The sequence below is a fragment of the Mesoplodon bidens genome (assembly GCF_964165515.1).
Source record: "Mesoplodon bidens genome assembly, chromosome: X".
NCBI classification, from domain to species: domain Eukaryota; kingdom Metazoa; phylum Chordata; class Mammalia; order Artiodactyla; family Ziphiidae; genus Mesoplodon; species Mesoplodon bidens.
In genome coordinates this window covers 92,199,627-92,224,556 of record NC_138163.1, presented here as the reverse complement: position 1 = coordinate 92,224,556, position 24,930 = coordinate 92,199,627, and the positions used below count along the sequence as shown (strand labels likewise).

The window sequence follows — 24,930 nt, the reverse complement described above, 5'->3', positions numbered from 1 at the left end:
TTACCCACCACCCCTGGCAACCACCAATCTGCTCTCTATTGCCATAATTTTTTTAAGATAACACATTTAAGTGTGATCACACAGTAATTGTCTGTTTTTGACTTATTCCACTGAGTATAAGTCCATCCATATTGTTGCAAATAGAAAGACTTCCTCCCTTTCTGTAGTTGAATAATACTCCACTGTATATATATAATATTTTCTCTATCCATTCATCTGTTGATAGACACTTAGATTGTTTCCATGTCTTGGCTATTGTAAATAATGCTGCAATAATCATAGGGATGTACACTTCAGAACAGTAACTTCATTTCCTTCAGACATATACCCAGAAGTGGAATTGCTGGATTATATGGTAGTTCTATTTTAATTTTTTAAGGAACCTCCATACTGTTTTCCATAGTGGTGGTACCAATGTACATCCCCACTAATAATGTACAGTGTTCCTGTTTCATCACATCCTCACCAGCATTTGTTATCTCTCTTTTTGATAATATCCATTCTGACAGTTGTGAGGTGATATCTCATTTTGGTTTTTATTTGCATTTCCTTGATGATTAGTGATGTTGAACATCTTTTCATATAACTCTTGGCCATTCGAACATCTTCTTTGGAAAAATGTCTATTCGGGCCAGTTGCCCATTTTTAATTGGATTATTATTTTTATCTATTGAGTTGTCTGAGTTCCTTACATATTTTGGAGAATAACCCTTTTTCAGAGAGATGGTTGCAAATACTTTCTCCTATTGAGTAAGTTGCTTTCATGTTGCTGATTTTGGGGGTGTGGCTGTGAAGAAGATTTTTAGTTTGATGTAGTTCTATTTGTTTATTTTTTGCTTTTGTTGCTTGTGCTTTGGTGTCATATCCTTGAAATAATTGCTTTTTCCCTATGATTTCTTCTCTGAGTTTTATGGTTTCAGGTCTTACATTTAAGTCTTTAGTTCATTTCGAGTTAATTTTTGTGAGTGGTATAAGATAGGGGTCCAGGTTCAATCTTCTACATGTGAATATCCAGTTTTCCCCAACATCATTTATTAAATAGATTATCTTTTCTCTATTGAGTACTTTCTGCCCCCTTGTCAAATATTAGTTGACTGTATAAAGCAGGGTTTATTTCTAGGCTCTCAATTCTGTTCCATTCCTCTGTGTATCTATTCTTTGTGCCAGTATCAACTTAAAAAAAATATGATAGCTTTGTAATTTGGTTTGAAATCGGTAAGTACCTTCAGCTTTGTTCCTTTTTCCCAGGTTTGCTTTGGCTGTTTGGGGTTCTTTGTGGTTCCATCCGAATTTTAGGATTGTTTTTAGTAATTCTGTAAAAAATGCCATTGGAATATTAATAAGGATTGCGTTGAGTCTGCAGGAGCCTCTTTATACAATCAGGGCAGGCAAAACTTCTTCACTTTCCATAGATGATTGTTATTTCTGCTGGATTGACTGTTTTGTTAGTCTCCATTATAATTGTGGGCTATTTCCAAAGGGAGGAGATATTGATGATCTGAGAGCTAAAGTGGTCCAAGGGCATACTGCTCACTTTCTCTGTTTCTTTCTCTATGTTCCCATTCTCTCCTTGCTCTGAGTTCTCATCAATCCTACATAAGCACTGTTTCTATTTTGTGGCTTATCTTTATACTATTCTCTTAACCATAACAAATATAAGGGAGCATTCTCTAATATTTTTATTTGGAAGATCTTTCCACCACAACTTCTAGTTCCTTTATACAGATCTGTGTACAAGTTGTTCCTTTCCAACTTGTGACATTAAGTGTGGCAGAGGTTGCAATTCAAGAAACTGGTAACCTCACTTGAAAGTTCTCACTTATACTATTGTAGTTACTTTCTGCTTTAGAAGCTCTTCAGGAGAGAATGTATGCCAGGAAACGCTTTCCAATTTCTTTTTGCTATTGAAAAGCTTATTTCTTATAGCTTTTTGAGGTAAAACTTACAAACCACAAAATTCATCTATTTTAAGTTTACGGTTTGAAGAATTTTGGTAAAGGTAGCCACCAACAAATAAAATTGCAGAACACTTTCATCACAGTAAAAATTTTGAGGAGAAGGCCACAAGCCTTATTTTTTTACCCTTTGCAGAGGGAACCTACCTACATACATAGAAACAACCTGAGTTTTTATTATAAAGCACATGCTTAGATTGAGCTTAACTAGCATCCCTGCAACATTTGCCCTGCTTCATATTTTTGTCTCATAGTCTAATACTGGAGATAAGCAGAGAAACAAATAAGAGCATTTAAATATTATAGCTTTCAAGAGATAAACACCTTTAGGTTATTGTGAAGCTACAAAAGGCATGATATGTATACTGAGACCTAGAATGGGATGGCATAAGGAATGTTTGACCTGTCTTGAAAGATAAAAGGTACACTTGAGGAGGCTTCAGATTTTGGTGCTATAGACAGATGATATTTTATGAATAAAGACATAGAGTAATGAGATAACTTGACCTGCTTCAAGGACTTGTAAGCATTTCCATAGAACTGGGGCATAGAAAGTAAGAGAAAGATGTGGTAAACTACAGGAAGAAGGCAACCAAATCACACAGGACCCTGTATGTTTTAATTTGGACCTTGTAATATTTTATAGGTAGTGGATAGACACTGATAAGTTTTAAGCAATCTGTATGGCCGGTTTTAATAAGACTACCCATTGTGGGGCATCAATATGGAGACTGGAGAGGAAGAACTGAGGCTTCAGGCAGGAAGACTGGTTACAAAATCACTGCTGGGGTCCACAAAGAGATGATTTCTAAAGGTAGGGCAATGGCTGTGGGAATGGAGAAAGGTTGGGTTTGAGAGATTTTTGAGATTGACTCAACAGGATTTGATGAAAAATTGGATGTGGAAGCTGAGGGAGGGTAAAGAATGATTAAGATTTTTGTCTGTTCTTTTGTATCTATTTCCCTTATATATATATACTTAACATCCTTATTGGAGTATAATTGCTTTACAAAGGTGTGTTAGTTTCTGCTGTATAACAAAGTGAATCAGCTGTACATAAACATATGTCCCCATATCTCCTCCTTCTTGCGTCTCCCTCCCACACTCCCTATCCCACCCCTCTAAGTGGACACAAAGCACCGAGCTAATCTATCTGTGCTATGTGACTGCTTCCCACTAGATATCTATTTTACTTTTTGTAGTGTGCATATGTCCATGCCACTCTCTCACTTCATCCCAGCTTACACTTCCCCTTCCCCATATCCTTAAGTCCATCCTCTATGTCTGCATCTTTATTCCTGTCCTGCCCTTAGGTTCTTCAGGACAATTTTTTTTTAGATTCCATATATATGTGTTAGCATATGATATATGTTTTTCTCTTTCTGACTTACTGCACTCAGTATGACAGTCTCTAGGTCCATCCACCTCACTACAGATAACTCAGTTTCATTTCTTTTATGGCTTAGTAATATTCCATTGTATATATGTGCCACATCTTCTTTATCCTTTCCTCTGTCAATGGACACTTAGGTTGCTTCCATGTCCTGGCTACTGTAAATAGAGCTGGAATGAACATTGTGGCACATGCCTCTTTTTGAATGATGGTTTTCTCAGGGTATATGCCCAGTAGTAGGAGTGCTGGGTGATATGGTAGTTTTATTTTTAGTTTTTTAAGGAACCTCCATATTGTTCTTCATAGTGGCTGTATCAATTTACATTCCCAGCAACAGAGCAAGGGGGTTCCCTTTTCTCCACACCCTCTCCAGATTGCAGATTTTTTTGATGATGGCCATTCTGACCGGTGTGGGGTGATACCTCATTGTAGCTTTGATTTGCTTTTCTATAATGATTAGTGATGTTGAGCATCCTTTCATGTGTTTGTTGCTAATCTGTATATCATTTCTGGAGAAATGTCTGTCTAGGTCTTCTGCCCATTTTTGGATTGGGTTTTTTGTTTTTCTGATATTGAGCTGCAAGAGCTGCTTGAAAATTTTGGAGATTAATCCTTTGTCAGTTGCTTCATTTGCAAAGATTTTCTCCCATTCTGACGGTTGTCTTTTCATCTTGTTTATGGTTTCCTTTGCTGTGCAAAAGCTTTGAAGTTTCATTAGGTCCCATTTGTTTATTTTTGTTTTTATTTCCATTTCTCTAGGAGGTGGGTCAAAAACGATCTTGCTGTGATTTATGTCATAGAATGTTCTTCCTACGGTTTCCTCTAAGAATTTTATAGTGCATGGTCTTACATTTAGGTCTCTAATCCATTTTGAGTTTATTTTTCTGTATGGTGTTAGGGAGTGTTCTACTTTCATTCTTTTACATGTAGCTGTCCAGTTTCCCCAGCACCACTTATTGAAGAGGCTGTCTTTTCTCCATTGTATACTCTTGCCTCCTTTATCAAAGGTAAGATGACCATATGTGTGTAGGTTTATCTCAGGACTTTCTATCCTGTTCCATTGATATATATGTCTGTTTTTGTGCCAGTACCATACTGTCTTGATTACTTGTATAGTCTGAAGTCTGGAAGTCTGATTCCTCCAGCTCTGTTTTTCTTTCTCAAGATTGCTTTGGTTATTTGGGGTCTTTTTTGTTTCCATACAAATTGTGAAATTTTTTGTTCTAGTTCTGGGGAAAATGCCATTGGTAGATTGATAGGGATTGTATTGAATCTGTAGATTGTTTTGTGTAGTATAGTCATTTTCACAATGTTGATTCTTCCAATCCAAGAACATGGTATATCTCTCCATCTGTTTGTATCCACTTTAATTTCTTTCATCCTTGTCTTATGGTTTCTGCACACAGTTCTTTTGTCTCCTTAGGTAGGTTTTTTCTTAGGTATTTTATTCTTTTTGTTGCAATGGTAAATGGGAGGGTTTCCTTAATTTTTTTTTCAGATTTTTCATCATTAGTGTATAGGAATGCAAGAGATTTCTGTGCATTAACTTTATATCCTGCTACTTTACCAAATTCATTGATTAGCTCTAGTGGTTTTCTGGTAGCATGTTTAGGATTCTCTATGTATAGTATCATGTCATCTGGAAACAGTGACAGTTTTACTTCTTCTTTTCCGATTTGGATTCCTTTTATTTCTTTTTCTTCTCTGATTGCTCTGGCTAAAACTTCCAAAACAGTGTTGAATAACAGTGGTGAGAATGGGCAACTTGTCTTGTTCCTGATCCTAGTCGAAATGCTTTCACTTTTTCACCATTGAGAAAGATGTTGGCTGTGGGTTTGTCATATATGGCCTTCATTATTTTGAGGTTAGTTATCTCTATGCATACTTTCTGGAGAGTTTTTATCATAAATGGGTTTTGAATTTTGTTGAAAGCTTTTTCTGAATCTATTGAGATGATCATATGGTTTTTCTCCTTCAGTTTGTTAATCTGGTTTGTCACATTGATTGATTTGCCTATATTGAAGAATCCTTGCATCTCTGGGGTAAACCCCACTTGATCATGTTTTTTGATCCTTTTAATGTGCTGTTGGATTCTGTTTGCTAGTATTTTTTTGACAATTTTTGCATCTATGTTCATTAGTGATATTGGTCTGTAATTTTCTTTTTTTGTGACATCCTTGTCTGGTTTTGGTATCAGGGTGATGGTGGCCTCATAGAATGAGTTTGGGAGTGTTCCTCCCTCTGCTATATTTTGGAAGAGTTTGAGAAGGATGGGTGTTAGCTCTTCTCTAAATGTTTGATAGGATTTGCCTGTGAATCCATCTGGTCCTGGTCTTTGTTTTATGGAATATTTTTAATCACAGTTTCTATTTCAGTGCTTGTAATTTTTCTCTTTATATTTTCTCTTTATTCCTGGTTAAGTCTTGGGAGGTTGTGCTTTTTTAAGAATCTGTCCATTTATTCCAGGTTGTCCATTTTATTGGCATAGAGTTGCCTATATTAATCTCTCATGATCGTTTGTATTTCTGCAGCGTCAGTTGGTACTTCTTCTTTTCATTTCTAATTCTATTGATTTGATGACTCAGATTTTTGACTGTGTATATATCAGCCACTGAGTGAGATGGGGACAACATGAGGAAGTTGGCACTCTGAAGCCTCCATGTCAATATTTATCAGTGAAGTATAGTAGATGCCAACAGAGGTGGTTACTCAGAGCTTGGAGAGTGTCAAGGTAGAAAGGATTCTAAGGTGCAAGTAAATATATCATTGAATTAACTGACTGTAGGCCTAAAGGAAGGCAATTGAGGCTTCAGATGGGCTGATGTATTGAGAGAACTGGCATGTGGTGAAGGGCTAGATATCAGAATAAGGACTAAAAGGAGGTTTAGTGGGAGAGGCCCATGGGAGTAGTCAGGAGTTTAGAAGGATAAGACCATGTAATAATAGTTTTAGGGAATGAGAAGAGCAACTAGCATTTATTGAGTGCCTGTTATAAGTCTGTTGCCACGTGTGTTACCTCATTTATTCCTCAAGATAGATATAAACTTCTCTGAGCCTCACAAAATTATTCCGTTAAATGGGGACAATCTGATCATACATATGGAGTGTAGGAAGAAAAGATTTGTCGTTGAAGTGGCAGGAATGATAAACTCAATTTGAGTCATATTGCGTTTGCAGGCATCTCTGCTCTGAGGTAGATTAGTATATACCAGTATACTCTGTGACATCCATTCTGATTGGTTAATGCCCGTACCTTATTAGTTAGTTTTGAATATCATCCCTGCCCCTAGCAGTCTTCATTGTGCATACTTGGATGTCACTACGGGAAAGGATAAATGACTATAGAGCCCTGCATTTTAGGTTCTGTGTTAATCATTAACATCCCTGGGCTGAAAGACACGGTTGAACCAATTGTCCTTAAGACTACAGTTTCATTCCTCATTTTTGTGCTCTAAAAGGAGGCAGTACCATGTAATGGATAGAGTGTGGGCTTTGAGGGCAGATGATACAATTAATAAGTGTTTGAGCTGCTATTTGCCCTTAAAGTTCAGGCTCTTTTTTACCTCACCACACTGCCTCCTTTTATAGTTTGAGGTCTTGAGATAAGATTATTTCAAATAATGGCAAAGTTCTAAAGTAGGTGATTGAGGTAATATTGCAGCCCACTTAATTCTCTGGATAAGAAAATAAGTTCTTCAGAGCAACAGAAAATTTGGTAGTCATACTCCTGGAATTTAAGTGTTTAATTAAATTAAATTAATTAAATTAAATTAATGGTATGATATTGGCAGCAGTATATATATGTTCATATGACACTACTTTTATGAAACTCTAACTCTGTAAGACATTCTTGCATTCTAACCTTTTCTCTTTTGGAAATATCAAACAATAAATTGACAATGTAAGAGAAAGAAGACTCAACTTGGGTGGTATTAAACTTTCCTTCTAGGACAAGGATCGTACATAAGATCTTACATAAGATTGCATTGAGTCTGTAGATTGCTTTGGGTAGTAGAGTCATTTTCACAAGGTTGATTCTTCCAATCCAAGAACATGGTATATCTCTCCTTCTATTTATATCATCTTTAATTTATTTCATCAGTGTCTTATAATTTTCTGCATACTGGTCTTTTGTCTCCTTAGGTAGGTTTATTCCTAGATATTTTATTCTTTTTGCTGCAATGGTAAATGAGAGTGTTTTCTTGATTTCACTTTCAGATTTTTCATCATTAGTGTACAGGAATGCCAGAGATTTCTGTGCATTAATTTTGTATCCTGCTACTTTACCAAATTCATTGATTAGCTCTAGTAGTTTTCTGGTAGCATCTTTAGGATTCTCTATGTATATTATCATGTCACCTGCAAACAGTGACAACTTTACTTCTTCTTTTCTGATTTGGACTCCTTTTATTTCCTTTTCTTCTCTGATTGCTGTGGCTAAAACTTCCAAAATTATGTGGAATGAGAGTGGTGAGAGTGGGCAACCTTGTCTTGTTCCTGATCATAGTGGAAATGGCTTCAGTTTTTCACCATTGAGGACGATGTTGGCTGTGGGTTTGTCATATATGGCCTTTATTATGTTGAGGAAAGTTCCCTCTATGCCTACTTTCTGCAGGGCTTTTATCATAATGGGTGTTGAATTTTGTTGAAAGCTTTCTCTGCATCAATTGAGATTATCATGTTTTTCCTCCTTCAATTTGTTAATATGGTGTATCACGTTGATTGATTTGCCTATAATGAAGAATCCTTCCATTCCTGGAATAAACCTCACTTGACCATGGTGTATGATCCTTTTAATGTGCTTTTTGATTCTGTTTGCTAGAATTTTGTTGAGGATTTTTGCATCTATATTCATCAGTGATATTGGCCTGTGGTATTCCTTCTTTGTGACATCTTTGTCAGCTTTTGGTATCAGGGTGATGGTGGCCTCGTAGAATGAGTTTGAAAGTGTTCCTCCCTCTGCCATATTTTAGATGAGTTTGCATAGGATATGTTTAGCTCTTCTCTAAATGTTTCATAGAATTCACCTGTGAAGCCCTCTGGTCCTGGGCTCTTTTTTGTTGGAAGATTTTAATCATAGTCTCAATTTCAGACCTTGTAATTGGTCTGTTCATATTTTCTATTTCTCCCTGGTTCAGTCTTGGCAGGTTGTGCATTTCTAAGAATTTGTCCATTTATTCCAGGTTGTCCATTTTATTGGCATAGATTTGCTTGTAGTAATCTCTCATGAACTTTTGTATTTCTGCAGTGTCAGTTGTTACTTCTCCTTTTTCATTTCTAATTCTATTGATATGAGTCTTCTCCCTTTTTTTCTTGATGAGTCTGGCTAATGGTTTATCAATTTTGTTTATCTTTTCAAAGAACCAGCTTTTACTTTTATTGATCTTTGATATCATTTTCTTCATTTCTTTTTCATTTATTTCTTATCTGTTTTTTATGATTTCTTTCCTTCTGCTAACTTTGGTTTTTTGTTGCTGTTGTTGTTGTTCTTCTTCTTTCTCTAATAGCTTTAGGTGAAAGGTTAGGTTGTTTATGCAAGATGTTTCCTATTTCTTAAGGTAGGATTGTATTGCTATAAACTTCCCTCTTAGCACTACTTTTGCTGCATCCCATAGATATTGTGTCATCGTGTCTCCATTGTCATTTGTTTCTAGGTATTTTTTGATTTCCTCTTTTATTTCTTCAGTGATCACTTCGTTATTAAGTAGTGTATTTTTTAGCCTGCATGTTTTTTTTTACAGATCTTTTCATGTAATTGATATCTAGTTTCATAGCACTGTGGTTGGAAAAGACACTTAATACAATTTCAATTTTCTTATATTTATGAAGACTTGATTTGTGACCCAAGATATGATCGATCCTGGAGAATGTTTGATGAGCACTTGAAAAAAATGTGTATTCTGTTGTTTTGGTAAGGAATGTCCTATAAATATCCATTAAGTCCATCTTGTTTTATGTATCATTTAAAGCTTGTGTTTCCTTATTTATTTTCATTTTGGATGAACTGTCCATTGGTGGAAGTGATGTGTTAACGTCTCCTACTATGAATGTGTTACTGTTCATTTCCCCTTTTATGGCTGTTAGTATTTGTCTATGTATTGACCTGCTCCTATATTGGGTGCATAAATATTTACAATTGTTATATCTTCTTCTTGGATTGATCCCTTAATCATTATGTAGGGTCCTTTGTATCTTGTAATACTCTTTATTTTAAAGTCTATTCTGTCTGATATGAGAATTGCTTCTCCAGCTTTCTTTTGATTTCCATTTGCATGAAATATCTTTCTTCATCCCCTCTCTTTCAGTCTGTGTGTGTCCTTAGGTCTGAAGTGGGTCTCTGGTAAACAGCCTATATATGGATCTTGTTTTTTTATCCATTCAGCCAGTCTGTGTCTTTTGGTGGGAGCATTTAATCCATTTACATTTAAGGTAATTATCGATATATATGTTCCTATTCCCATTTTCTTAATTGTTTGGGGTTTGTTATTGTAGGTCTTTTCCTTCTCTTGTGTTTCTTGCCTAGAGAAGTTCCTTTAACATTTGTTAAGCTGGTGCCTAAAATTGCTTCTGGCACAAGGTTGACAGAATATATATATACATACATATATATATATATATATATATATACTTTTTAACATCTTTATTGGAGTATAATTGCTTTACAATGACGTGTTAGTTTCTACTTTATAACAAAGTGAATCAGTTATACATATACATATATCTCCATATCTCTTCCCTCTTGCATCTCCCTCCCTTCCACCCTCCCTATCCCACCCCTCTAGGTGGTCACAAAGCACCAAACTGATCTCCCTGTGCTATTCATCAGTTTCCCACTAGCTATCTATTTTACATTTGGTAGTGTATATATGTCCATGCCACTCTCTCACTTTGTTCCTGCTTACCCTTCCCCCTCCCCGTGTCCTCAAGTCCATTCTCTGGTAGGTCTGAGTCTTTATTCCCATCTTACCTCTAGATCCTTCATGACCTTTCTTTTTTTTAGATTCCATATACATGTGTTAGCATACAGTATTGGTTTTTCTGTTTCTGACTTACTTCAGTCTGTATGACAGAATCTAGGTCCATCCACCTCACTACAAATAACTCAGTTTCGTTTCCTTTTATGGCTGAATAATATCCCATTGTATATATGTGCCATATCTTCTTTATCCATCCATCTGTCTATGGACACTTAGGTTGCTTCCATATCCTGGCTATTGTAAATAGAGCTGCAATGAACATTGTGGTACATGACTTTTTGTGTATGTGTGTGTGGTACACGGGCCTCTGACTGTTGTGGCCTCTCCCGTTGTGGAGCACAGGCTCCGGACACGCATGCTCAGTGGCCATGGCTCATGGGCCCAGCCACTCCATGGCATGTGGGATCTTCCCGGACCAGTGCATGAAGCCGTGTCTCCTGCATCGACAGGCAGACTCTCAACCACTGCACCACCAGGGAAGCCCAAGATGACTCTTGAATTATGGTTTTCTCAGGGTATATGCCCAGTAGTGGGATTGCTGGATCGTTTGGTAGTTCTATTTTTAGATTTTTAAGGAACCTCCTTATTGTTCTCCATAGTGGCTGTATGAATTTATATTGCCACCAACAGTGCATGAGCATTTTGATTGAATCAGTGAATAGCTATCCTAAAGCATTTATGGGTTTTGGTACAGAATAGGTTCTCAATAAATATCTGTTGAATGAATGAGTAAGTGAATGCATAAATGAAGGCTACAGGTATGGTGTTCTAAGTTGTCATATTATTCCTATAAACTGCACCTTAGCCCAATAACTATCCTCAATCCTATTTACTCCCATGGCTTTGAAGGTTTCACAAGGCTCTCAGTCTAATTCAGTATAGCTTTCTTTTCAGATATCTTATTTGTCCTTAGATCATGGGATTCCAAAGGAAAAGAAGTGCTTCCCTTGTGGCACAGTGGTTGAGAGTCCGCCTGCTGATGCAGGGGACACAGGTTCGTGCCCCAGTCCAGGAAGACCCCACATGCCACAGAGTGGCTAGGCCCATGAGCCATGGCCACTGAGTTTGAATGTATGGAGCCTGTGCTCCACAACGGGAGAGGCCACAACAGTGAGAGGCCCACGTACTGTAAAAAAAAAAAAAGAAGGAAAAGAAGAGTCTTTCTCTGTTTATTGGAAGAAAAAGGACACATATGAAACAGAAAAGAACAATCCAAGACTGTATATGATAGATGATATAATTACATATTGCAGTGTGGTATCTTTGAAAAAAGTACTGAACAAGATAATCAAAGACCTCTTTTCTAGTTAGACATTGGTTTGCATCTTTGGCCTATCTGCTTATACTCTTCTTTTCACTTCTCTTCTTGCTCGCTGATTTTAACAACTTTGTAAGACAGATTTATATTTTTCTATTGTTTTGCTTATCATGGGTTGTTGCTGCCTCTCCTTCGAACAATCTGTGTTTACCCATTCTTCTCCTTACTCTTTGTAGCCTGAAAATTATTATTCGTGACAGAAGGACAAAAAAAGAAGTAAAATGGAAGGTGAGGAGCATATTCCCCTATATCATTCATCAGATTTATACCAGTGACCTTGTGCAATTTCTGTACCCATTCCTTACTTATCTTTCTCTGAATATAAACAAAGTATGTTACCCTTATTGTTATTTTTGCAATCCTTAGTGCATTCTGGGCCTTTTTGCTTTCTACTCCTTTGAACTATGGAGGAAGATATAGCTTCAGCTTCCTTTCACAGTAAAAGGGAGAGAAAAATATCTGGAACAGAGATAAAGAAAGGAGAAATGAAGTGATTTGTAGAGAAGAAAATAATACTTATAGAGTAGTTGTAAAGGTTTAAATATATCAGTAAATGCCAGGTGTTTGGAATAAAGCCTAGCACACAATAAATACTTACTAAATGTTAGCTATTACTCTTTGTATGGTATCTATGACGAAGGCTGCATCAGTAAAGGTCCTAGAAGAAAAAATAGATGCAACATTCATATTAAGTAATTTGAGGAGAGTTTAATACTTGAACTACTTACAAAGGTGTGAGCAAGGGATAGGAAAACCACAAAGGATAGTGTAATATCCTGGAGATAATAACAGTGGGTGCTGTTAGTACTCCTAGGACTTAAGGAGTGCAAGCAGGGAGTGATTCCTGGAACTCAGTATGAGTAGAGGGCCACTTGGCAGGAGCTGTGATCTTTGGTTAAAGGAAGTAGCCAGCCCACAGCGACCTTGTAGTGTAGAAGTTGGGAGAATAAATACCTCAACGATACTCTCCGTTTGCTTTCCAGACTCTTGCTGGTAACTCTCATTGGCCAAACCTCAACCAAAAGCAAGAGGAGTGGGGATCCTGTTGATGGAGTATATATAAGCTAGCCTCCTGGGACAAAAAGCAGGATGGAGAAAGTGGAGGGGTGGATCTGGAAGATAAAACAGAAGATATCACCACAGTCATTATATAAACATAGAAGGTATAGTCTTCTAAGTATTAGGAGATAAATTGTGAGGCATTTATGGTGTGACCAACAAGTCACCTTTGGAAACATCTGGAGATTTCTGTGAGAAGATATGCATATTAGTTCACAAATAAAAGTCACCCACTTCGCCCCAGGGTTTAATTAATGACTTCAACCCAGAATGCTGCCCTGATGGAAGCTTCTTTATATGCCTACAAAAGTTATCTTTCTTTGGACCTTTTTCAGTCATAATACCTCAGACCTCTCTTGAAAGCTTATGCCCTTTTAAGGGAGGAGCTATGTTGCCGGTGTTTAAGAAATGATTGAGAAGGAGGTATATAAAAGAAAGAAGGTTGTTTCATCAGCTGGTACTACAAAAAAAGACCTCAAGCTTAAATAGTCAAGTTTGTATATTTTTCTTCCTCAATCACTACTACTCCACTCTTCTATCACCAAGGAAAAATAAGACTATATACAATTGTGCTGGGAGAGTTCAAAGATCTCTGATTTGTTAGAAATCAGGGAAAGTCTTATAAGAAAAATGACATCTGAGCTAGGCTTTGTATAAAGGATATAGGCTTTAAAAATATAAACCAATATTTTAATACTTTTTGTTCATATCTCCTCTTATTTTCTATATGATTTAAAAGATAAATGCATAATCAATAATTATATATATATTAATTGGAACACAATGGGTAAACTTGTGTTTTTCCACATGTATAAATATCTCCTTTGTTGTTGTTTTTAATAGTACAACTTACATATTTCAAATGGACAACAAAATTAGTAGGATTTATGGTGTTTTAAGATAAACTACTTTTGAATGGGCACTTACTTTCCAGTACTTTGAGATTCACAAGACATAGCTAGAATATTTACTACTGTAGAAAATGTAGACTGCTGAAATCAAATGAAAGAGGGGACTCTGTGTGTGTGTGTGTGTCTGTCTGTCTGCGTGTTTTGATTGCTTGCCATTACAATGTTTTTCAGGTATTGGAAGAAGTTTCATATTTTGTTTAGACATCATTAGGCACAGAAACATTTGTAGAACAACTTTGATGCTAGCACTGATATGACTCTTACATCCATTACTCTATAAGATCTATTAACCCAGTTAATTATTTTTAGTTACAAAGTGGAGTTCTTCTTACATAGACTGTGCTCAAGGCCCACATTCTATTTTTAAGGCTTTATATCTGGTTTTCATAAAATTCCCGAGATTGTGATGGCTACAATCTTATATCGTGGTCACATCCCCTTGTATTTTTTTTAACTGAGGTAAGAACACTTAACATTGAGATTTACACAAATGTTAATTATCTTAGCATATTGTCCTCAAATTTGATCTATGTCATCATCTATGGAAGGATTTCCTTATATTTAAAGGGTGAATAATATATATATATATTAATCTCATATTTTCTTTATTCATACATGTATCTATGTACATTTCAGTTGTTTCCACATCTTGGCTATTGTAAATATGCTGCACTGAACATGGGAGTGCAAATATCTGTCATCATGATTTCAGTTCTTTTGGATAAATACCCATAAGAGGCATTGCTACGTAACATGGTATATATATATATATTTTTTTTCTGAATGGAAAATATCTTCTCTTTTCATAGCAAGTTCTTATTAGTTACCCATTTTACACATATTAGTGTATACATGTCAATCCCAATCTCCCAATTCATCACACCACCCCCTCCCCCACCGCCACTTCCCCCCCTGGTGTCCATACCTTTGTTCTCTACATCTGTGTCTCAAATTCTGCCCTGCAAACCGGTTCATCTGTACCAATTTTCTAGGTTCCACATATATGTGTTAATATATGATATATGCTTTTCTCTTTCTGCCTTACTTAACTCTGTATGACAGTCTCTAGATCCATCCACGTCTCTACAAATGTCCCAATTTCGTTGTTTTTTATGGCTAAGTAATATTCAATTGTATATATGTACCACATTTTCTTTATCCATTCATCTGTCAATGGACATTTAGGTTGGTTCCATGACCTGGCTATTGTAAATAGTGCTGCAATAAATATTGAGGTGCATGTGTCTTTTTGAATTATGGTTTTATCTGGGTATGTGCCCAGTAGTAGGATTGCTGGGTCATATGGTAATTCTATTCTTAGTTTGTTAAGGAACCTACATACTATTCTCCATAGTGGCTGTATCAATTTATATTCCCACCAACAGTGAATGAGGATTTCCTTTTCTCCCCACCCTCTCCAGCATTTGTTGTTTTTAGATTTTCTGATGATGCCCATTCTAACTGGAGTGAGGTGATACCTCATTGTAGTTCTGATTTGCATTTCTCTAGTAATTAGTGATATTGAGCAGCTTTTCATGTGCTTCTTGGCCATCTGTATGTCTTCCTAGGAGAAATGTTGCCCAGTTTTGGATTTGGGTTGTCTGTTCTTCTAATATTGAGCTGCATGAGCTGTTTATATATTTTGGAGATTAATCCTTTGTCCAATGATTCGTTTGCAAATATTTTCTCCCATTCTGAGGGTTGTCTTTTCGTCTAGCTTGTAGTTTCCTTTGCTATGCAAAAGCTTTTAAGTTTCATTAGGTCCCATTTGTTTATTTTTGTTTTTATTTCCATTACTCTAGGAGGTGGATCAAAAAAGATCTTGCTGTGATTTATGTCAAAGAGTGTTCATCCTAGGTTTTGCTCTCAGAGTTTTATAGCGTCCAGTCTTACATTTAGGTCTCTAATACATTTTGAGTTTATTTTTGTGTATGGTGTTAGGGAGTGTTCTAATTTCATTCTTTTACATGTAGCTGTCCAGTTTTCACAACACCACATATTGAAGAGATTGTCTTTTCTCCACTGTGTATTCTTGCCTCCTTTATCAAAGATAAGGTGTCCATATGTGTGTGGGTTTATCTCTGGGCTTTCTATCCTGTTCTATTGACCTATATTTATGTTTCTGTGCCCATACCATATTGTCTTGCAAACTGTAGCTTTGTAGTATAGTCTGAAGTCAGGGAGTCTGATTCCTGCAGCTCTGTTTTTTTTTGGTAAAGACTGCTTTGGCTATTTGGGATCTTTTTTGTCTCCATACAGATTTTAAGTTTTTCTGTTCTAGTTCTGTAAAAATGCCATTGGTAGTTTGATAGGGATTGCATTGAATCTGTAGATTGCTTTCAGTAGTATAGTTATTTTCACAATATTGATTTTCCAGTCCAAGAACATGGTATATCTCTCCATCTGTTTGTATCATCTTTGATTTCTATCATCAGTGTCTTGTAGTCTTCTGCATGAAGGTCTTTTGTCTCCCTAGGTAGCTTTATTCCTAGGTATTTCATTCTTTTTGTTGCAATGGTAAATGGGAGTGTTTCCTTAATTTCTCTTTCAGATTTTTCATCATTAGTGTATAGGAATGCAAGAGATTTCGGTGCATTAATTTTGTATCCTGCAACTTTACCAAATTCATTGATTACCTCTATTAGTTTTCTGCTGGAATCTTTAGGATTCTCTATGTATAGCATCATGTAATCTGCAAAGAGTGACAGTTTTATTTCTTCTTTTCCAATTTGGATTCCTTTTTCTTCTCTGATTGCCGTGGCTAGGACCTCCAAAACTATGTTGAATAATGGTGGCGAGAGTGGACATCCTTGTCCTGTTCCTGACGTTAGAGAAAATGCTTTCAGTTTTTCACCATTGAGAATGATGTTTGCTGTAGGTTTGTCATATTTGGCCTTTATTATGTAGAGGTAGGTTCCCTCTATGCCCACATTCTGGAGAGTTTTATTATAAATGGGTGTTGAATTTTGTCAGAATAATTTTTCTGCATCCATTGAGATGATCATATGGTTTTTATTCTTCAATTTGTTAATATGGGGTATCACATTGATTGATTTGCACATATTGAAGAATCCTTGCATCCCTGGGATAAATCCCACATGATCATGCTGTATAATAATTTTAATGTGTTGTTGGCTTCTGTTTGCTAGAAGTTTGTTGAGAATTTTTGCATGTGTATTCACCAGTGATATTGGTATGTAATTTTCTTTTTTTTTAGTGCCTTTATCTGGTTTTGGTATCAAGCTTATGGGGGCCTCAGAGAATGATTTTGGGAGTGTTCCTTCCTCTGAAAATTTTTAGAAGAGTTTGAGAAGGATGGGTGTTAACTCTTCTGTAAATGTTTGACAGAATTCACCTGTGAAGCCATGTGGTCCTGCACTTTTGTTTGTTGGAAGATTTTAAATCACAGTTTCAATTTCATTACTTTTGATTGGTCTGTTCACATTTTTTATTTCTTCCTGGTTCAGTCTTGGAAGGTTATACCTTTCTAAGAATTTGTCCATTCTTCCACGTTGTCCATTTTATTGGCATAGAGTTGCTTGTAGTAGTCTCTTAGGATGCTTTGTATTTATGCAGTGTCTGTTGTAACTTCTCCTTTTTCATTTGTAATTTTATTGATTTGAGTTCTCTCTCTCTTTTTCCTGATGAGTCTGGTTAATGGATTATCAATTTTGTTTATCTTCTCAAAGAATCAGCTTTTAGTTTTATTGATCTTTGCTATTGTTTTCTTTGTTCTATTTCATTTATTTCTGCTCTGATCTTTATGATTTCTTTCCTTCTGCTAACTTTGGGTTTTGTTTGTTCTTCTTTCTCTACTTCCTTTAGGTGTAAAGTTTGATTGTGTATTTGAGATTTTTCTTGTTTCTTGAGGTAGGCTTGTATTGCTGTAAACTTCCCTCTTAGAACTGTTTTTGCTGCCTCTCATAGGTTTTGGATCATCGTGTTCTTATTGTCATTTGTCTCTAGTTATTTTTTTACATTTCCTCTTAGATTTCTTCAGTGACCTTTTGGTTATTTAGTAACATATCATTTAGCCTCCATGTGTTTTAGTTATTTACATTTCTTTTCCCTGTAATTGATTTCTAGTCTCATAGTGTTGTGGTCACAAAAGATGCTTGATATGATTTCAATTTTCTTAAATTTACTAAGGCTTGATTTGGGACCCAAGATGTGATCTGTCCTGGTGAAAATTCCATGCTCACATGAGAAGAAGGTGTAATCTGCTGTTTTTGGATGGAATGTCCTATAAATATCACTTAAAAATATCTGGTCTATTGTGTCACTTAAAGCTTGTGTTTCCTTATTAATTTTCTGTTTGGATGATCTGTCCATTGGTGTAAGTGAGGTGTGAAAATCCCCCACTATTTTTGTGTTAATGTTGGTTTCCTCTTTTAGAGTTGTTAGCAGTTGCCTTATGTTGAGGTGCTCCTATATTGGGTGCATATATATTTATAATTGTTATATCTTCTTTTTGCATTGATCCCTTGATCATTATGTAGTGTCCTTCCTTATCTTTTGTAACATCCTTTATTTTAAAGTCTATTTGTTCTGATATAAGTATTGCTACTCCAGCTTTCTTTTGATTTCCTTTTGCATTGAATATATTTTTCTATCCACTCACTTTCAGTCTGTATGTGTCCGTAGGTCTGAAGTGGGTCTCTTGTAGACAGCATATATATGGGTCTTATATTTTATCCATTCAGCATGCCTGTGTCTGATGGTTGGAGCATTTAATCCACTCACGTTTAAGGGTATTATCGATATGTATGTTCCTTTTACCATTTCCTTAATTGTTATGGGTTTGTTTTTGCAGGTCCTTTTCTTCACTTGTGTTTGCCACTTAGAGAAGTGCCTTTAGCATTTGTTGTAGAGCTGATTTTGTGGTGCTGAATTCTCTTAGCTTTTTCATGTCTGTAAAGCTTTTGATTTCTCCTTCGAATCTCCTTCGAGATTCCTTTCTCCTTCGAATGAGGTCCTTGAAGGATAGAGTAATATTCTTTGCAGGTTCTTCCCTTTCATCACTTTAAATATATCATGCCCTTCCCTTCTGGCTTGTAGAGTTTCTGCTGAGAAATCAGCTGTTAACCTTATGGGAGTTCCCTTTTATATTATTTGTCATTTTTGCCTTGTTCTGTTCAATAATTTTTCTTTGTCTTTAATTTTTGAAAATTTGATTACTATGTGTCTTGGTATGTTTCTCCTTGGGTTTATCCTGCCTGTGACTCTTTGCCCTCCCTGGACTTGGGTGGCTATTTCCTTTCTCATCTTATGGAAGTTTTTGACTATAATCTCTTCATATATTTTCTCACATCCTTCCTCTCTCTCTCATCCTTCTGGGACCCTTATAATGTAAATGTTGTTGCATTTAATATTGTCCCAGTGGTCTCTTAGGCTGTCTTCATTTCTTTTCATTCTTTTTTTTCTTTATTCTGTTCTGCAGCAGTGAATTCCACCATTCTGTCTTCCAGTTCACTTTTCCGTTCTTCTGCCTCAGTTATTCTGCTATTGATTCCTTCTAGTGTATTTTTCATTTCAGTTATTGTATTGTTCATCTGTTTATTTGTTCCTTAATGTTTTTAGGTGTTTGTTCTTTTATTCTTGTATGTTTTTGTTGAACATTTCTTGCATCTTCTCGATCTTTGCCTCCATTCTTTTTCCGAGGTCCTGGATCATCTTCACTATCATTATTCTGAATTCTTTTTTTCTGGAAGGTTGCCTATCTCCACTTCATTTAGTTGTTTTTCTGGGGTTTTATCTTGTTCCTTCATCTGGTAAATAGCCTCTGCCTTTTCATCTTGTCTCTCTTTCTTTGAATGTGATTTTTGTTCCACAGGCTGCAGGATTGTAGTTTTCTTGCTTCTGCTGTGTGCCCTCTGCTGGATGAGGCTATCTCCAAAAATAACTTCTTGTTAATAAACGTATTTCACCAAATTGCTTGCAGGTGTGTCACAACGTACCAAACACCCACTTTCTGATCCTCCAAGAGTTAATGTCTTCTCAGAGTAGATGTCTGTTCTCATGCAAAGAAGGGAAAAGAAAGGTGTCCTCAAGGCAAAGAAAGTCTTGACATCTGCTAGGGCAACCTCTCCCATGATGTCTGCCACAGCCTTGGAATTCTCTCACATGGTATTTCTATGTTTAATATTTTGAGTAACTTTTATACTTTTTGCACAGTGGCTGTGCCATTTTACATTCCCACATTAGGAAAAAAGTTTTCCAGTTTCTCCATATCCTCACCAAAACATGACTTTCTTTTTTTTTTTTAATAATAACTATTCTAACAACTATGAGGTGATATCTTATTGTGGTTTTGATTTGCATTTATTTGGTGATTAGGGATGTTGAGCACCTTTTAATATACCTGTTGGCCAATTGTACGTTGTCTTTGGAGAATTGCCCATTTAACTCCTTTGCCTATTTATTTATTTATTTATTTATGCTAATCAGTTGAAGCAATTTCTTCTATATTTTGGATATTAACCCCTTCTCAGTTATATGGTTCACAGATATTTTATCCCAATCTATAGATTGCCTCTTCATTTTGTTAATTTTGTTCTTTGCTGTGAAGAAACTTTTTAGTTAGATGTAAAAAAAAAAAACTTGTCTAAATTTGCTTTTGTTTCCTATACTTTTGGTGTCATATCCAAGAAATTATTACTGACACCAATGATATGAAGCTTCTCCCCTGAGCTTTCTTCTAAGAGTTTTTACTGTTTTAGATCTTATATTTAAATCTTTAATCAATTTTGAGTTGATTTTTATTTATGGTGTAGATAAAAGATTCAATTTCATGATTTTGCAAGTAGGTATCCAGGTTTTCCAGAATCATTTGTTAAAAAGTTTATCTTTTACCCATTGTATATTCTTGGAGTCCTTGTAGAGTATCAGCTGACTGTCTATGTGTGGATTTATTTCTGGGTTCTCTATGCTTTTCCATTTTCTATATGTCTGTTGTCATGTCACTACTCTACTGTTTTAATGACTTTAAATTTGTAAAATATTCTGAAATCAGGAAGTGTGATGTCTCCAGCTTTATTTTTCTTATTCAAAATTGCTTTGACTATTTAGGGTCCTTCATTGTTCCATATGAATTTTAGGACTTTTTTCTATTTCTCTAAAAAATGCCATTCAGATTTTGATAGAGAATGAATTGTTTCTATAAATTACTTTTGGTACTATGGACATTTTAATGATAGTAAGTCTTCTAATTCATGAATATGGGATGTCTTTTGACTTATTTTTGTCTCTTAAATTTTTTCATCAAAGTTTTATGGTTTTCAGTATACAAATCTTTCACTTCTTTAGTTAAGTTTGTAAGTATTTTATTTTTTTCGATGCTGTTATAGTAAAAACTGTTTTCTTTGTATGACGTCAGCTGTGGGCCTTTTATATATGAATTTTATTATGTTAAGATAATTTTCTTCTATTCTCTCTTGAGAGTTTTTATCATGACAGAATGTTGAATTTTGCCAAATGCTTTTTCTGCATCTATTGAGATGATCTGGTGATTTTATCCTTCATTCTGTTAATGTCCAATATTGCATTGATTAATTTTTATATGTTGAATCATCCTTGCACTCAAGCATAATTTCCACTTGGTCAAAGTTGTGTGATCCATTTAATAAGCTATTGAATTTGATTTGCTAGTATTTTGTGCAAAATTTTTGCATCTACATACGTTAGGGTAATTGACCTATAATTTGCTTTTGTGTGTGTGTGTGTGTTATTTTCTGCTTTATAACAAAGTGAATCAGTTATACATATACATATGTTCCCATATCTCTTCCATCCTGCATCGCCCTCCCTCCCACCCTCCCTATCCCACCCATCCAGGCAGTCACAAAGTACCGCGCTGATCTCCCTGTGCTATGCAGCTGCTTCCCACTAGCTATCTACCTTAGGTTTGGTAGTGTATATATGTCCATGCCTCTCTCTCGCTTTGTCACAGCTTACCCTTCCCCCTCCCCACATTCTCAAGTCCATTCTCAAGTAGGTCTCTGTCTTTATTCCCGTCTTACTCCTAGGTTCTCCATGATATATTTTTCTTAAATTCCATATATATGTGTTAGCATACTGTATTTGTCTTTCTCTTTCTGACATACTTCACTCTGTATGACAGACTCTAGGTCTATCCACCTCATTACAAATAGCTCAATTTTGTTTCTTTTTATGGCTGAGTAATATTCCACTGTATATATATGCCACATCTTCTTTATCCATTCATCCGATGATGGACACTTAGGTTGTTTCCATCTGTGGGCTATTGTACATAGAGCTTCAATGAATATTTTGGTACATGACTCTTTTTGAATTATGGTTTTTTCAGGGTATATGCCCAGTAGTGGGACTGCTGGGTCATATGGTAGTTCTATTTGTAGATTTTAAGGAACCTCCATACTGTTCTCCATAGTGGCTGTACCAATTCACATTCCCACCAGCAGTGTAAGAGTGTTCCCTTTTCTCCACACCCTCTCCAGCATTTATTGTTTCTAGATTTTTTTGATGATGGCCATTCTGACTGGTGTGAGATGATATCTTATTGTAGTTTTGATTTGCATTTCTCTAATGATTAATGATGTTGAGCATTCTTTCATGTGTTTGTTGGCATTCTGTATATCTTCTTTGGAGATGTGTCTATTTAGGTCTTCTGCCCATTTTTGGATTGGGTTGTTTGTTTTTTTGTTATTGAGCTGCATGAGCTGCTTATAAATTTTGGAGATTAATCATTTGTCAGTTGCTTCATTTGCAAATATTTTCTCCCATTCTGAGGGTTGTCTTTTGGTCCTGTTTATGGTCTCCTTTCCTGTGCAAAAGCTATGAGGTTTCATTAGGTTTCACTTGTTTATTTTTGTTTTTATTTCCATTTCTCTAGGAGGTGGGTCAAAAAGGGTCTTGCTGTGATTTATGTCATAGAGTGCTCTGCCTATGCTTTCCTCTAAGAGTTTGATAGTTTCTGGCCTTACATTTAGGACTTTAATCCATTTTGAGCTTATTCTTTTGTATGGTGTCAGGGAGTGATCTAATCTCATACATTTACAGGTACCTGTCCAGTTTTCCCAGCACCAATTATTGAAGAGGCTGTCCATTCTCCACTGTACATTCCTGCTTCCTTTATCAAAGATAAGGTGACCATATGTGCGTGAGATTATCTCTGGACTTTCTATCAGGTTCCATTGATGTATATTTCTGTTTTTGTGCTAGTACCATACTGTCTTGATTACTGTAGCTTTGTAGTATAGTGTGAAGTCAGGGAGCCTGATTCCTCCAGCTCCATTTTTCGTTCCCAAGATTGCTTTGGCTATTCAGGCTCTTTTGTGTTCCCATACAAATTGTGAAATTTTTTGCTCTAGTTCTGTGAAAAATACTAATGGTACTTTGATAGGTATTGCACTGAATCTGTAGATTGCTTTGGGTAGTATAGTCATTTCCAAAATATTGATTCTTCTAATCCAAGAACATGGTGTATCTCTACATCTGTTGGTATCATCTTTAATTTCTTTCATCAGTGTCTTATTGTTTTCTGCATACAGGTCTTTTGTCTCACTAGGTAGTTTTATTCCTAGGTATTTTATTCTTTTTTTTGCAATGGTAAATGGGAGTGTTTCCTTCATTTCTCTTTCAGATTTTTTGTCATTATTTTATAGGAATGCATGAGATTTCTGGGCATTAATTTTGTATCCTGCTTACTTACCAAATACATTGATTAGCTCTATTAGATTTCTCATGGCATCTTTAGGATTCTCTATGTATAGTATCATGTCATCTGCAAAGAGTGACTGTTTTATTTCTTCTTTTCCAATTTGTGTTCCTTTATTCCTTTTTCTTCTCTGATTGTGGTGTCAAGGACTTCCAAAATTATGTTGAATAATAGTGGTGAGAGTGGACATCCCTGTCTTGTTCCTGATCATAGTGGAAATGCTTTCAGTGTTTCATCATTGAGAATGATGTTTCCTGTGGGTTTGTTGTATATGGCCTTTATTATGTTGACGTAGGTTCCCTCTATGCCCACTTTCTGGATTGTTTTTGTCTTAAATTGGTGTTGACGTTTTTCAAAATCTTTTTCTGCATCTATTGGGATGATCATACGGTATTTATTCTTCAGTTTGTTAATATGGTGTATCACATTGATTGATTTGCGTATATTGAAGAATCCTTGCATCTCTGGGCTAAATCCATTTTGATCATGGTGTATGATCCTTTTAAAGTGTTGTTGGATTCTGTTTGCTAGTATTTTGTTGAGGATTTTTGCCTCTATATTCATCAGTGATATTGGTCTGTAATTTTCTTTTTTTGTAGTGTCTTTGTCTGGTTTTGGTATCAGGGTGATGGTGGCCTCATAGAGTGAGTTTGGGAGTATTCCTCCCTCTGCAGTTTTTTGGAAGAGTTTGAGAAAGATGGCTCTTCTGTAAATGTTTGATAGAATTCACCTGTGAAGCAATCTGGTCCTGCACTTTTGTTTGATGGAAAATTTTAAACACAGTTTCAATTTCATTACTTGTGATTGGTGTTCTCATATTTTCTATTGCTTCCTGGTGCAGTCTTGGAAGGTTATAACTTTCTAAGAATGTGTCCATTTCTTCCAGATTGTCCATTTTATTGGCATAGAGTTGCTTGTAGTAGTTTGTTAGGATGCTTTGTATTTCTGCTGTATTAGTTATAACTTCTCCATTTTCATTTCTAATATTATTGATTTGAGTCCCCTCCCTCTTTGTCTTGATGAGTGTGGCTAATGGCTTAATAATTATGTTTATCTTTTCAAAGGAGCAGCTTTTAGTTTTATTGATTCTTGTTATTGTTTTCTTTGTGTCTATTTCATTTATTTCAGCTCTGATCCTTATGATTTCTTTCCTTCTGCTAACTTTGGGTTTTGTTTGTTCTTCTTTCTCTAGTTCCTTCAGGGGTAATGTTAGCTTGTGTATTTGAGATTTTTCTTGTTTCTTGAGGTACACTTTTATAGCTATATACTTCCATCTTACAACTGCTTTTGCTGCATCCCATAGGTTTGGGATCATCGTGTTTTCATTGTCATTTGTCTCTAGGTATTTTTTGATTTCTTCTTTGATTTCTTTAGTGATGTCTTGGTTATTTAGTAACGTATTGTTTATCCTCCATTTGTTTTTTTCTTGTTTTTTTTTTTTTACTTTTTTCCCCTGTAATTGATTTCTAATCTCATAGCATTGTGGTCAGAAAAGATGTTTGATATGATTTCACTTTTCTTAAATTTACTGAGGCTTCATTTGTGACCCAAGATGTGATCTATCCTGGAGAATGTTCCATGCGCACTTGAGAAGAATGTGTAATCTGCTGTTTTTGGATG

At 35.7% G+C, this 24,930-nt stretch overlaps 1 protein-coding gene across 8 annotated transcripts in view; it reads left to right on the top strand.

Moving 5' to 3' along the window:
• The window catches only part of KLF8 (KLF transcription factor 8), a 369,132-nt gene that overhangs the window by 32,883 nt on the left and 311,319 nt on the right, over nt 1-24,930 (top strand). For 6 of the 8 annotated variants that reach the window (XR_014014301.1, XM_081223213.1, XM_081223212.1 and 3 more), the window contains one exon: nt 11,820-11,871. The exons of 1 other annotated variant lie outside the window; for it this stretch is intronic. Coding sequence is in view for 4 of the 7 variants with exons in the window: in XM_081223213.1 (XP_081079339.1) it covers nt 11,865-11,871 (7 nt within the window). In the remaining 3 variants the exon portion in view is untranslated. Of the gene's footprint in view, nt 1-11,819; nt 11,872-12,626; nt 12,807-24,930 lie in introns of all 8 variants that reach the window. One more of the 8 variants, XM_081223215.1, reaches the window with a different exon arrangement.